Source organism: Zosterops lateralis, assembly GCF_965231275.1.
Source record: "Zosterops lateralis genome assembly, chromosome: 1".
Classification (NCBI taxonomy): Eukaryota; Metazoa; Chordata; class Aves; order Passeriformes; family Zosteropidae; genus Zosterops; species Zosterops lateralis.
Window position 1 is genome coordinate 113,002,762 of NC_139762.1, and position 15,757 is coordinate 113,018,518.

General features: G+C 38.3%; 1 protein-coding gene across 4 annotated transcripts in view; it reads right to left on the bottom strand.

Moving 5' to 3' along the window:
• Positions 1-287: 287 nt before the first annotated feature.
• Positions 288-15,757, bottom strand: part of ATP6V1H (ATPase H+ transporting V1 subunit H) — a 49,341-nt gene continuing 33,871 nt past the window's right edge. For all 4 annotated transcript variants that reach the window (XM_083875275.1, XM_083875276.1, XM_083875277.1 and 1 more), the window contains 2 exons: positions 14,925-15,038; positions 288-3,576 (listed from right to left, as the gene is read on the bottom strand). In XM_083875275.1, coding sequence (XP_083731401.1) covers positions 3,516-3,576; positions 14,925-15,038 — 175 coding nt within the window. In that variant the 3' untranslated portion in view covers positions 288-3,515. The remainder of the gene's footprint in view (positions 3,577-14,924; positions 15,039-15,757) is intronic.

Genomic DNA, 15,757 nt, shown 5'->3' on the forward strand with positions numbered 1-15,757 from the left:
TAAATATTCAGTAAGAACATGATTGAAGGCATTTTCCTGCCTTAGTTCTACGTGTCAGTACTTCATCATGCATCCCTCCGACATAGAATTGTTACAGGTTTAAATTCGTTTCGCAGTTGCTGTGTCTTGCCCAAATTTATTTCCCTTTCATATTTCAGACCAAAACCAAAGTTCAAAGAAAATAATTTCACCAGAAAAGCAAAAGAAATCTCAAATGCAGAACTTAAATATAAAGTTTATATAAAGATTTCAAAGGTTCTGTTCTGTTTAATTAAACTCCAGGAAAATTAAAGGAAAATTAAACTCCATTTATTGTTGGATTAAACATAAGAGTGAAATGAAAAGTTAGGAAAACAGTGAATTTCACAATGAGGATTTATTACCCTAATTTGGAGGATGGTGACTGTATCTCCTCGCTTTAGGAGCAAGTTAATCATTTGGTCCATGGCAGCTCATCTCCAGTCCAGCCGTCTCTAAATCTTCACGCCACCAGAGGGAACAAAGGAAGCTACTGGCACACATTTCTCTTCCTGACACGGAGCTCTACTCACACTGTCATCACACAGCCTTGAAGCACCCAATCTGCCACAACGGCATCTGCCTGCCTGCACCATGCCAGATCCTGGGAGAAAGAGGCTGAGCAATTAAAGCGAGTAATGCAAACAGGTGAAGAGTAGAAACAACACTTGGCAGCAAAAGCTAGCACTAAGCTTGTGAGACATAAAAACAGACTCAGCAGAAAGTTTTATTAATTAATTAAAGTTCAACAAAAAAACTTTTGATTTTTCTGATTCTAAAGGTTAAAACCTCAACATCTCTGTCCTCTTTTCTGTCTTAGGACCACAGATGAAGAGATGTCCAACAAGTATAGGCCAGCCATGGGATGGGAGATGAAGAACCCACATCTGGAAACTGCTCTGCAGCTCCCTGCTATGCCAAGATTCCCCAGAACCTGCAGGACACCATGAGCAGTCTGACTCCTGCAGCAATCTCAGCTCTGGCAACTTCAGTCCAAATTACTGGCTGCAGAGCAAAGTCCTCTGTAATACCCTCCCCTGCAGGTTTCCGGGCCTCTTTAACATACAACTGTTGGCAGGAACTCACTCAGATGCAACCTCTGAGCCACCTGAACGTTACCATTGGCAGCTGGAAATCTGAGAGATTGCAGGCTTTCAGGTTTCACAGGCACCAGGGCATCAGTAACATACAGGGATATAAGTGAAACTCAGAACCATTTCTTTAATTAGAAAGCTGCTGGACACAAGGTGGTAACTAAATGTCAGAGAATGCCAGGTATCATACAGCTTAGAAACACACCATGTGATGAAGAATTATATAATGCACAAGATAATACTAGCAAAGGAGGACAATTTATTTGTATAATACATCAAAATAATACTCAGATGTTTCAGGTCAACCCTTGTACACAACTTTGTTTCACATTATGAGTAACTGGGTTGTTTCTAGTTCCTCCAGAAATAGAAGAGGTTTCCAGTGGTAGTATTCATCATGTTTAGTCCTACAATTAAAATCCAGATCTCCTTACCCAGCAGTGCTTTAGTGCTCCCTTTGGAAAAGGAAACAACACACTTGGTTTTGAAGGTGGGGAGATACTCCTTTCCCATTAATGCCACAACACAGTTCTTGGACCCAAGAATACAGTTGTAACCATAGGACCAATCTTTTATAGGTGTCATAGGCCCTGCTTCCATTGACAAGCATGACGTGAAAAACTGATTTGTAGAGCAAGACACTTGGTGCTAATTCAGCATTCACTACACATGCATTTCTAAGGGCCATACTTCAAACAAAATCTTAAATGGTCCACTAGACTGAACACTTGCCTCGTAGCCAAGACACACAGGATGTACAGTGTGATGTACATCATGCAGGATGTACATCCTGAGCTTCAGCTTTATTGGAGAAGAACCCCATTCATGGGCTGACACCATCACACAATGTAAATTGAAGTGTGAAAAGCAGGGAGGAAGCAGGTTAAAGAGCATTCAGCTGATCTGATCTAAGAATGACAGGTGCACCCTTGCTCTCCCAACTGCTTCCCACACCACCAGTATCCACCAGCACTGTAGAATATGCAGCACTGAGTTAAGATCTACTCAGATAAACTGACTTTATTTGGAGTGAGGGCTAATTCTTTTCAGGTTTCAGCATCTATCCTTGTGATACTGACTGCAATATCAAAGTCTTTGCCCTCTATATGTAAGTAAGCAACAGTCATTAAGGTACACAATTCAATTTTAATTAAGCAAACCAAGAAATCAACAACCTGTAGTCCTCTAACTCTCTTCTCTCTCCATTCCAACAGTGGCCAAATTTTAATTACATATGATGAAAATCTAGGCTGGAAAAGGAAAGTTTTCCCAATATCTCTTTCCACTTGATGACAAAGTACTCTAAGCTTCCTCAGAGACTTGTACCTCAAATGACTACCGACAAGATTAAGGATTGAATTATGTTCACTTGGTTTTTTTATTCCAATAATGAATCACAAGAATATTAACTGCTTGGTGTTGCAAGTGCCTGGAGCCAGGCTTCTAACTATGCAACAAAACTGTTTTCATATACCAAGCCAAGATCACCCTAAATTTATTGATTACATACGTTATACTGTCAGAAGATACAAAACAGAAAATATTAAGCCAAATTATCGGGCTTAATATAAAACAAATACAATATATTTTAGAATGATACCAGAGCCCTAACATTTACAAGTATTTTCAATAACCCAAAACTCCATGAGATTACAAGTTCAGCAGTCAGTGCATGTTTAAAAAAAAATCCACCCTCAACTTGATCTCTGATCTACAGCCTTAACCAATGGTATTATACAGCTAGACTAATAACCTTGAGGGCATGTTTCTGCTGATGGAGGAGTGCTCATTTTCTTTTCCTCTTCTCATTTCCAGATTTTTTAACGTAGTTTCTAACAAGAGAATTAGCCCACCCCCCAAAAAAAACCCCACCCATACATTTGCTTTTATATATAATTTTAACACTATTTGGAGACTTGGTATATATTTTAATACTGATAATCAGTATTTCTTAGGCTATTGCACTTTCTATGAAACACTAAGTCAAAGCTTTATTAATCTGTCTGAGACATAAGAGGAAACTTGCTTTTCTTGGAAAGTGACAACATTGATAACACATTAAAAGAAGAAAACAATTTTCCTAGGCTAATTATAAGATCCATTATGGAACAGACATCCTTTAATAATAGTCTTTATTATGAGAATAAATACATAAAACAAATCCAATATATTAGCCACATTTCTTCATATACATTCAGAATAGAACAAGAAGCTAATAGGCATAATCAGCAGAACTAGTTGAACAAACAAATTTTTAGTAAGCCAACAACACTAGAGGAAAGTTGGAATGTTTATGCACCCGTAGCAGACAAAGAGCATGTGATTTCAGTATTTCCTTTGTATTCATTTTAGGACAAACACACTGTAGTTGTAAGCACGAACTGCACGAACTGACGGAAGTGTTTAGCTCCGCGCGGTGGCCGTTTGAGGTTGTTCTGACTGCAACTGCTTCCCAAGGTATTCCCTGAAATACAACAAAAAATTATATTGAGAAATGTTCTGGAGAGTGAGGAGTGCAACAGTGGTGGGAATTATGAAGTTGATAAAGAAGAAAAAGCTTTAAGTTCAGAATTAATCCTTCAAATAATGTCTACTGTCAACAGTCAACTGGAACAACAAGAGCACCTGAGCTTTAGATATCCATCATCTGCCCTATGAAAATAAAGTACAAACCAAACATCCACAAAGCTGTCTAGAAAACGAAAGAGCTCAATGGGAACATTTAGAAGCCCCGACAACTGACAAAGAACACCCATGAAGCAGATAAATTTTGCTTGTTGAATACATATTTTAGAAGCTGTGGCAAAATATTTTAAAGTATCCCTTTCTACAACCCAGCTGCAGGAGCACAGGTAATACAAAGGACATACTGGCAATACAGCCCATAGGCAAGCAAAACAGACACTGACTCAATAACTATATATTCAAGTTGAGAAAAAGAAAAGATAATCAATCAAGGCCCACTGTATAACAACATTAAAGAAGTGTTTTCCTCACCTGCACTTTGAAGTGCACTAAGACACTTATTTTCTACCTCTCCTTTCCACACTGGAACATCACCCAGATTACCTGCACTTGCCCTGAGCAATTTCCTAAATTCCATGGAAAAATACTGCACAGTTCTTCTGAATATTACAATCCTTCACTCTCTCGTGAAAGCAGATCAACACTTCACAAAAAATAACCACAAAAAAGCTGAAAGCAGTCTTTAATAATAGTACCTGGGTTGCTGCTTGTCACAGAAAATACAGTAATTGTACCACTGTATCAAGTGAAAGAGAGGTTTCAGGACTCGTGAAATGTAGGCGTTCTTTTTCTATTGCTGATCATACACTTAGTACTGTGCCTTCTCACTATACAAATATTTCAACCTACACAGGTTAAGCACTAGAAGCATCTCAGAGGTATGATGTTCAGAAAGACGTCCCAAAAAACCCCACCTCATTCAAGAGTATGTGCTTTTGCTTTATTAAAAAAATAAATTTCAAAGATCAAGTTTTTTGCACATTTCAAAAACTAGTTTTCAGCTTAGTGTCCTGTTGAATAGTTATTCCTTATGCATTGCAATTCCTATCGCACAATGAAGTTTAGCACCTCAACTGCACCACCCAACACCACTTTTTACAGTTTTAACATTAACCATCCAGAAAAGCAAAAGTTCCTATAAGCCGTTAACTTCAAACACCACTAGCAAAGAAAATAACACATAATTTGTATGCTGAACCATATGTTACGATTTAGCACCTTCATTTACAGCTTCATCAGGTGGTGCTGCAAAATCACAGTATTTTAACGCTTGGGCTCCACTTAATAGATACAACTCTCACTCATAACAGGCATCACCCTCAAAGTAGAGGGTGCCCTCCTCCTGGCAAAGAAGGAAATGAGCTGCTCTTGTGATTTTGAAGGACTCAAAACTGTACCACCAAAACAAAATTTGACAGTCATCTAAAAACACAGCCATCAACTATGGAAGAACTTCCACACTCACCAAACCTCTTTCTGCTCCATGTTTTTGGTTGTCTTTTTTTTGTTGTTTGTTTCACGCCTATATGCATGTACTGACTCTAGTATTTCTTCTCTGACATCCAGCCTTGAAAGCAACTGACTGCATACACAGCTCTGCTCATCATATTACAAGCCCACAATGTTATTTATTCCTAAAGCACAGATGAACCACATTGAATGTGAAATTCTCACACTATTACTTCAAAGTAGGAAAATCAATCAAGCTAATAATCCATAACACTATAACTATTGCAAAGCTTACACTGTTTCAGATGCCTGACCCAGGCTTTCTAAAAACCCCAGCAGAGTGCAGTGCAGTCAGCAAAAATCTCCAAGGCAGCAGAACAGTAGCACATTTTGTAGGTACTTAGTGCCCGCACAGACATTCAACTTCTACAGTAGGTAGAACAGAATCTTCCCTACAAAACCTTTTTAAGTCCAGGGTCAAGGAAAAGCTCTCATCCCATTTCCCCATCCAGAATGAGTACGTGCAGTTACATCTCTACATTGTCATGCTGCAAACCAAGTGAAAATCCCACAGTGTTCCTACCCCATCACCTCTTTAGCCACCACCAAAGGCCGCTGAAATGCAAAAACCTTGCATTACAAGCTGTTAGAATGATCACCTCATTTTCGGTTTGAAAACATGTCCATTTGAGGGTCACTGGTTAACCCAAGGTAAGTTACTGAACTGTCTAGATTAGAGGAACATGGAATCATAAAATGGTTTGATCTTAAAGATCATCTGGTTCCAAATCCTCTGCCAGGGGCAGGGACACCTTCCACTAGATCAGGTTGCTGAGAGCCCCCTTCAACCTGGCCTTGAATACTCCATAGGACAGGACATCCACAGATTCTCTGGGAAACCTCTTCCAGTGTCTCACCATCCTCACAGGAAATAATTTATTTCTGATATCTAATCTAAATCAGCCCTGTTTTATTTTACAGCCATCATCCCTTGGCCCTGTGAGAAGGCCCTCTCCAGCCTTTCTGTAGGTCTCCAGTAGGTCCTGTATAGGTGCTCTAACATCTCCCCAGAGCCTTCTCTTGTCCAGGCTTAACAACCCCAAGTCAGAGCTTTTCCTCACAGGACAGGTGTTCCATGCCTCTAAATCATCTCATAGCTCTCCTCTGGACCTGCTCCAAAATGTTAAGTAGGACCCTGTTCTCCTTCTGCTAAAACACATATTAAAAGAATAAGAAGATTCAAATATATTTTATAAATGCAGGTATTTCATAATGTTAGGAAGTTAAAAAGCACTGTAAGCTCCAAACTTTACTTGTAAGTTGGACATAAGTGTCTATCCCCATGCTATGACAAATTAAGGGTCTGACAAATTAAGACTTTATCCTGCACTGACACTTAAATCTTAAGAGAAAAACTGGGATTTTAAGATTACTATTTACCTCATAAAATTTAAGTCATCTGTAAGAATGCAAGCATTCAATGCATTGCTCTATAAGAGGATGTATGATGAAAGGATGGATCTTGTCATAAGATAACAAATGAGTTAATAAAATATTCAAAATAGCATTTGAGATTTATGATACATGCCACAATGGAAAGTAATGAGGTAGGTATTAGACTTACTGGGTTTTCAATTGCAAGCTATAAGCCCATGAGTTAGATCAGTACAAGATACTCTAAACCACTTTTCTCACACTGTAACAGAAAGGCCTTTATAAAAAGGCCAGGTTTAGCCATCTTCTCACTTCCCTCAACATAAAATCATCCTTATTAAAAGCAGATGAAGCTAGTGCAAACAAGTTTGCATTTACAGATAACAGCATTCAAACATGAAACAACTGATTCAGTATAAGTTCACAAGAATAAAAAATATTACCTCTGCACTGCAGAAAAGCTTCAAACATGCAACTGTAGTACATCACTTTTGAGACTAACTATAAAATCCTCCATTTGTCAATTAAAGCTCAGAGCAACAAGATTTGAAACACCACACACTTTCACTTCCCTGGTCACCCAAAAGTCTGACAGTGAAGTATAAGTAACTTCCATTTGCAAATTAATCTTTTTATTCTTACTAGAACAACCAAGTGAGATTCCTTCCACACCAGAAATTCTCCCTTTTTCAGGCCTCTTTTTAAACACACATTTTCTGCTGTTTCCAAAGTGCTTTTTCCAAGAAGAAAAGGAAGCTTAGAGGTGAATACATGAATTCATTTTATCTCAAATTCTCATTCTAATTTGTTTCTTCACTTTAATTTAATCAGTTTTTGTTCCTCTGAGAAGAGAAACAAAAGAGACACTGACACCTTGAAGCACAGATACACTAAAATGCCATAATTGAAACAAATACTTAAAGTTTATTTAGGAAAAGGCACATGGAACAGATCCAACATGTAAGCCCCTAAATTCAGTCAATAGGGAATAAGAAGATAATTGCAAACTGGCACAAGACACTACCTACAAATTTTATACTAATATATATCATATACTACATGATCATTGTCAACAACAAACCATCTGTAATAGAAGGGAAAGTTGTAAGACACAAACAACAGATCTCCAGAGACCATGTGTTAAAAGAAACAAGCCTTGAAGTTTAAGCAGTACTACTTTCAGTGTTACGCTCCAAATTCCAGGGCAGCCAGATTTACCTGTCCTTTAAAGAACACTGAAAATTAACAGTCAATGGAAGAAATGTAGATGAAGCACAGAATAAAGGAAGGGTGAAATTTTTCATATTTTCTCTTTTCTAACATTTAACTCTTGCATCCTGGTTATTAAAGAAGTAAGTTATCAAAAATATTTGATAGTCTTGAATATCTGCAATCTCTAGCTTGATTTAGCAGGCTGAGGTTCCCAAGAGACAGAATGCCTTTCTTTGACCAAAAAAAAAAACCACCAAAATAAAAATATTGATTTTATTTTTCTTTATCTAAACATAAGCCTAGAGTCTGATACTTTTGAAAATGAAATTGAAAAGCTAGTTCTAAAGAAATCCTTCAGAAAGTCTGCCACTCAACTCAACAGACTCAAAAGACATTGCCACATACACTGTTTACAGACAAATAATAAAGTTATGACAAATAGTTAAACCAGTTCATATGACAGGCAGCGGGTAGAATAGTTTGAAAAAACTGATGTTTTGCCAGCCTTATGTTGCACATCTGCTAGAGGTCTAGTAACCTGGTTATTAGTTATTAGACCAGAAAGAGATGGACCAGTTCTACTAATTTATTGTGGCTTTACAAGTAGGTATTTGAATATCACCATCAATGAATTCCCAACTCTAAGCAGGCCAGACTAACCCTTGAAAACATTGTATTCCAAGTGTTACACTCCACAGACAAACCATCTCTGGAATCTCTGAGCACTACACATGAAGTGGTAACACCATGAGAAGGTTGCAAACATCTGTCCAGTCTCCATCTAATCCAATGTGAGACAATGCTGGAATATCCACCCTTTAACCCATTCCAGCTGTGTAGGCCTACCTTTCTCATGAGGCACTCAGGGTATTCTGGTGGGACAGTACTTTTTGTTCATTTAACTCTCAAGTGAATTGCAGTGAATTGCTTTCTACAAATAAGCTCCCCTGAATGTGATTACTGCAGTGCCACATTAACACTGATGGTGGCTGGGAGAAAGGCAAATGGAGCTCCACAGGGGCTACCACAGTGCATTTGCCTCCCCACAGAGCCACAGTCACAGAAGCCAGGAAAGAAAATAAAGAAGCCAGGCTCAAATCAAACCTGGAGTGATGGTAATATTTGGTTCCTGAAATGTAATATTAACATGTCTTACTGTTGGGTCTGAAGTTATAATGTCGCACGTTTTTATATATCTTTTCTATATATAATAAAGAAATCTATCTACCTATCAATCTATTACATGCTCCTCATGATCATGTTCTATCAGAAAGAGAACAGTCATGAAAGTAGTAAAGTAAAAATCAATGACATCTTCCTAGAGAGCAGGGCTGGGAAAACTGCCAATGCTGGAGTGCTACCACTGGAGAACTGCTGTTCTCTTTTGTCATTTGTTTACTGAACACAATTTTCTTTTTTGACTCAGTGGATGTATGCAATATGAAATATTCCAATTTAAAAATAGTATTAAAGAATATAAAATATGTGTCTATTACACCAATGCCTACTGTGAGTAGTTTTGAAGGTAAGTCATTGCAAACCAACAACAAAAACAAAGAAACACATGTACATAGCAGAATCAAAGACACTTTGACCAAACAGTTTGGGCTGCCAACACATCAAACTGAAGATTTTTATAGATTATCCTTTTCAGTGGAACCATGGTGATTTTCAGCATGTATCTCCTTTGACCTAAAAATGTGGCTATGATTTTTTTCAAAAGAGAAAAGATACTGCAAGCATCTCTGCAATTCTTAATACTTATTTTAACAGATTCCACTTCATACAAACAACTAGAACAAAAGCGAGCTGTTAAGATAAATAAAATCTAGGACATTGTTTCCATATAATTATTCACAGTAAAGAGATGCTCAACATTCTGATGTGCACATAAAAACTAAACAGTCTGAAGGGTTGTACAGAAGGATTATGAACATTACATGAGAGGTGCTTTGTGTTTCCAAATGGAGCCCTGTCTTCAGCTGTATGCAGTAACAGTAATAGACAATCTACAGATTAGCTTGTGATTACTGAAAACATTACTCATAGCATGATTTAAAGCCCTCCTTAGGACATGAAATGCAGCATTAACACAACTCTTTAAACTGAGACACTACAAGAACCTCCCTTCCTCTCAGCAGTTTCCCTGGTTTTGTCCAATCTTTGAAAAGAGTTATGCTAGACTTCCAGTTCACAACTTCACATACAAGCTTTGAGCAAACAGCAGATCAGTTAGCTCTAATAACAAAGCTATTATTTAAACATTTGATTTTAAAGAAAATAAACCGTGAAATCCAATTCAGCACGTGCCTTTCTATTACGGAGACAAAGCATGAGCCATTTTTCACTTACCAGATACACTATGAGTTAACATGCAGAGCCATTCTGTGAATTTAAAAAACCCACTTGACTAAACCTTGCAATGCAGTTTGATATTTATATTTAATCAGAAGATTTAGTTACCACAAAGAATTTTGTTGCTTAAAGAGATTTTATGTAAGAATGACGAACATCAATAGTGTTTAACTGAATTTTCCTATCAGGAAATCAAAATTTTAAAGAACACTAATCAGAAGTAAATTATCAAAAAGTTACTTTATTGGTGATATGTTTTTCAGCATGTTTTTTCTTTGAAAAAAGAAAATGCAAACTGAGCAGAATATCTGATATTTTCCAAGCTAATACGAGCTCTAGAAGTATTAAAACGTGTTTCTGCAGAGAGTACAGATCTCATGACAGAAAACATGAGCACAGTGTGAATCCCAGAGAGCATATGCCAAATAAAAAACACAGCTTCTACATCTACGTGGAATGAAGTTTTACAAGAATACACATTTATGTGCAAATAAAAAGATGGAACACTCCACTGGATATCAAGTGTGCCAGTAATTAATTGGATTTTTGCCCAACTTGTCTCATTCTAGCTAGGAACTGTTCTCTTTAAAGATTAATTTTTATCAGAGTCACTGTCTTCTGAAACTTTTCATTTTGTTAACTTCTGTTAACTACTGAAAGAGAATTGTAATGATTATGAAGGCTAAGAACCAGGAGAAATAAATATAGTGGAAGTCATTATCCTGTAGGTATTTTTCCCAGATTTAAGCCTACTAAGCTATTAAGCATTCCACACCTTAGTGTTGGGATGGGGGAAAAAATAAGGAGTGACTTCTTGGCTGCCAGTTAACTACTACTACACCCTACACTTCTCACTCCCAAATGCAGGCATTGTACAGAAGCTATCTATAGAGTAACAGTTTCTAAATATAGAATATTGCAAATCCTAGGCAGTTTCAGATTTTTTACTGTCTCCCTGAAGAATTCCTCATTTTAAAAGACAGAGAGCAAGTAATTTTGTCTGGGCTGTGCATTTAGAAAATCATGTATGAATCTGTTGCGTATTCAAAGCTTGTCCAATTTGTTGGTTCATTCAGTATGCCCTTTCTAAATTCCACTTCCATATCATACTTGATCATGCTGAAGCAATACATCCTAACTCCCACAGTCTAGCATCAGCATACTCATACTCCTCATGTTGGTATCAAGGAGAGGTCAGAGCCCCACACCCAAGCAGGTGAATGTCTGAGAGGAGTCTGTGCTGGACCAGGATCCTCACAAGGATCTGCAGATCCATGGAGAGAGAGAAGCCCATACCAGAGCAGGTTTGCTGGTAGGACTTGTGACCCTGTGGAGGGGCACACGCTGGAGCAGCCTGTCCTTGAAGAACTGCACCCTGCAGAAGAACCACTCTGCAGTAGTTTGGGAGAGCTGTTGCCCGTGGGATGGACTTTTGTTGGGGAAGTTCATGGAGAACTATCTCCCATGGCAGGGGCCTCATTATGGAGCAGGGGAGGTATTTCTCTGTGTAACCAGTGGGAGAAAACAATGTGTGATGAACTGGCCATTACCCCCGTTCCATCTCCCTGCAGCCCTAGGGGAGGAGGTAGAGCTGGGAAGGAGGGAGGGGTGGAGACAAGGTGTTTTTAAGGTCTTATTTACTTCTCACTATCCTGCTCTGATTTTGTTAGCAATAAATTCAATTAATTATCTCTAATTCAAGCCTGTTTTGCCTGTGACAGTATTTGGTGAGTGATATCTCCCAGTCCTTATCTCAATTCAAGAATCCTTTGTTGTATTTTCTCTCCCCTGTCCAGCTGTGGAGGGGAACAATACAGCAGCTTTGGTGGGTGCATGCACCCAGGGTCAACCCACTACACAGGTTCTTACTATCAGCATGGGGTGCCATGAGTAACACAATTCAAGTCAAATTGAAACTCAGGATTAATTCCCATGTATAGGCAGTAAGTGATGCTAAAAAGATAATTTTGCTCCTTGCTTCATCAAGTGCATGATCATTTTACATGCAAATGTAACTGGAATATTTCAATTGAACTTATCTCATCTGAAAAGCTGACAGGAGTTATTGCTTTTGCCAACATAGCTTCACCATTTAAGAGAATGCCTGACAGTCTGATTTCCCCCCATTAATCCCTGACTTAAAAACCCCTAAGGGAAAGCCAGTTGAGCAGCCTGTAATGAACTACTCAAATTACTTAGGAGTTAATTGTCTCGAAGTTGAGCTAACAGTCAAATAATACAGCTGCGTTTTAGGCAGAATGCTACTTCAGCTGCCCCATGGTACTCCCTCGAGTCAAGAACCACAAGTTTTCCTTACTCTGCTGGCTCCCGGCACAGCACTTGCACCGAGCCTTATTGTGGCAAAACTTTATTTTCCAATCCTTCTCTCAGTTAGCCTTCAGGAAAAGCCTGACTACCTCTGCCACACGTGTCACAGACAGTCACGCCAAAGTGTTCTGTGCCAGTTAAACTCAAGGAAAAAAACACAATTGCTTTGAGTGAAATAACTGTAATTCCAAAATAAGTGGAAGCAAGAGGAAAAATGTTTATTGTTTCCCCAGCTCTGAAGAGCAAGGGAAACAAAACCTTGAAGTTGCTGAATAATATATGACAATACAAAGCTTAGTAAGTAGGCACTTAAACCACAGCGTGTGGCAGTCAGGGGACTCAGCTTGTGTGGTGAGAAGAGACAGCAATGAAACAGAAGAGCTCCCAAGACTCATCAAAAGCCAGATCTACACAAAGACAGATCTAGCTTCCCACATACAAACAGTGTGACATTTCCTTTGCTTAAGCTGTAAGTCCGTGCCAGGGGGAACACTACTTTGGCAAGTAAGAACCAAGGACAATGTGTCCATGGGGCATGTTCCACTATGAATTAAACAAGAAAACATTCCCTACAGAGATGACAATAAGAATGTGGAAGTGGCACTAATTTACAGAGATTCTTTTTACTGACACCTCTGAAGATCTGAAACTAGGTACTTCTGCTATCTCCCCCTCAGTCTCAAGTCTAAAGGTTCACAAACTGTGAAAAGCAGGCGCAGAAATGTTTATACCATTAAAAAAATCAAAACAAATCTAGAAGACCAGATGTGATGTTTTTACAAGCAGTATTCTCTCACTGAAAGTGAGAAAAAGCCAGGCTTGGCATTCAGAAGAACTTACTACCAGTGAGGTTTGTGCTGGAGAAAGACCAAATGTCTTCCGACCAGATTTTTAAGACATCAGAAGACAAATGAAATAAAACCTTTCCCTACTGCAGAAGGCAGGATCAGTAACTAAACTTTCCATAAAGTAATGTCTATTTAGTTGCAGCTGGTTTGTAATACTCAGAATGTTTCAAATGTATCAGAACAGCATCACGAGAAAAGAAATGTATTAAACTGAGAAGCAGGTGGAGCATAATATACAATAATGACCAAAAATTAGATTGAACATGATCATGTGTTTAGACTCCATCTCCACATACTCAGAAACTCCATGTGATTTTTCAAAGTACTCCTTACAGGTGGACAGTACTAGCTGGATTTTTCATAGAAGGGTATTTAAACTTGTGTTTCTCCTTTATAAAAGGTTCTCACAGTATATGAGGGAGAGAGTAGGATAAAATGAATGTAACATGCTTGAGAGTTAAAACCTTAAAACCCATATTCTTCGGAAGAAAAGGGAGAAAATTAGCTTTGTTTTACATATGATAAAATGCGGAGAGAGACAATGGAAGCTTTTTGTCAACTTAGCCAGCCATCACAGCAAGAAGGTGACTTAACCTGTCAGAAGGTGCTTGGTAAACCTTGTTCGGCTACCACTTTCACATTGCTAGCATCATCCCCACTTAGTCTTCCAAAAAGTTCACATTCTGTCATAGGTGAGAAAATTGACAGAAGTGACAGATATGCCCAAGCACTAAGCTTTTCAGAAATAAAAGGTTCTTTAGATTCAAAATTAAATTAGTTTTTTGTATCCCAACACTTATGTTCCAATATACTCAGATGTATTCCTGTATATTATCTTCCTTTAAGGCAATGCCAGACTGAAAATATGAGCTCTGGTGCACTCATAATTAATAACCAGATTAAAAACTCCTAATTAGTATTTTTAACTCTCCATGCTTTATGCTTAGCATACCTAATTAGTTTGGCAACTTATACAAAGTTGCTGCATGAATGCTGAAGTTTTTCAGAGCTTCAGCCCTACAATGCTTTCCTCTAAAGGCCCTGAGTTCTGCTGGAAACGCAGCATCACCCACCAGCAAGTTCTGAGGCAGAACTTGCCAAGACTTCAGGGTTATTAAAGAACTACTTAGTCAGCCCACAAACTTCTGCTATTCTACAAGCAGTTCAAATAAATTCATAGAATCATTACAGAATATCCTGAGCTCAAAAGGAACCACAAGAACCATCGAGTCCAGCTCCTAGCCCTGCACAGGGCCGGCCCAAGAATCACACCATGTGTCTGAGAGCATTGTCCAAACACTCTTTGAACTCTGTCAGGCTGGTGCTGTGAGCACTTCCCATGGGAGCTGTTCCAGTGCCCAACCACCCTCTGGGTGAAGAACCTAACCCAAGCTAAGCTAAAATACATAAGAACTTAGTTTTCCTGTGTATTTTGGAAGCAGTTGAATTGAGTAGCTACTTTACATGGCTGAATGTCACACAAGTAATTCACTTGAACAAAGTTCTCACCATAAGCATCATATTAATCTGCTGTTTAAAAACTGCTGTCTTCAACCATAAAAATGTTATTTCTCCCCTGAAAGAAATCTACCGTCTTGAATCCTCTCTCCACAACAAAGATTTCTCATGGTTAGTAGAATGTTAAATAATCTTCACATACCAGTTGTGAACCATCAGCTTCTGCACAGCCAGTAGTGCATTATAACGAACTTGCTGGTCTTCGTGATGCATGTGGTTCATGACCAGCTGCTTTCCACCAAGCTGTTCAATCACTCTGAAAAACAGCAGAGGAGAAAGTTTTTTAACTTACTTTCAATTCTGGGTAGCTATCCAATCCAACCATTTCAAGGTATTAAGAGGTTAAGTTTAAATTATATAATATTTATTTTATTAAAATTATTTATTTGCCAAGATACACATATCACCTGACAGGTTACAAATATAGATTATCACCTGTACTAACTCCTGATTTTTTTAAAAAAAGATTTTTTAAGAATTCACAACATTAGAAAGTGTTTACACTGGACTCTTGTTTGCTACTTTGAAATAAATAATGAAGAAAAGAACCCTTTTCAGAAAGGGTTATTTACTTTACAGCTCAGGGTAGGAGAGGTAGAGCCATCCAGCCCATAAATTGATGACAACCAGGTCACTCCATTTTTTGCAAGAATAAAACCTCAATCTCTTCTGGCACTGTCTAATACAGAAAAATGCTTGTAATCACACCAATATCTATTAAATCACCCACCTCATACATGAAGTGCTTTTTAACATTCAAACTGTACTAGAGCAACAGCTACTCCTGAACAAGATGCAGAACTGGCTGTTAAGGCACCATTCCCAGAAAAAGGATATGCTTCAGCTGCATCTTCCACAACAAACTTCATCACTAGAGTCAGTCACAGCTTTTTAACAGTTATACCAAATCCCCTATGGAATACTGATGAAACCTTGTATTGCACATCATGAATATATAATTTCTTAATAAAAACA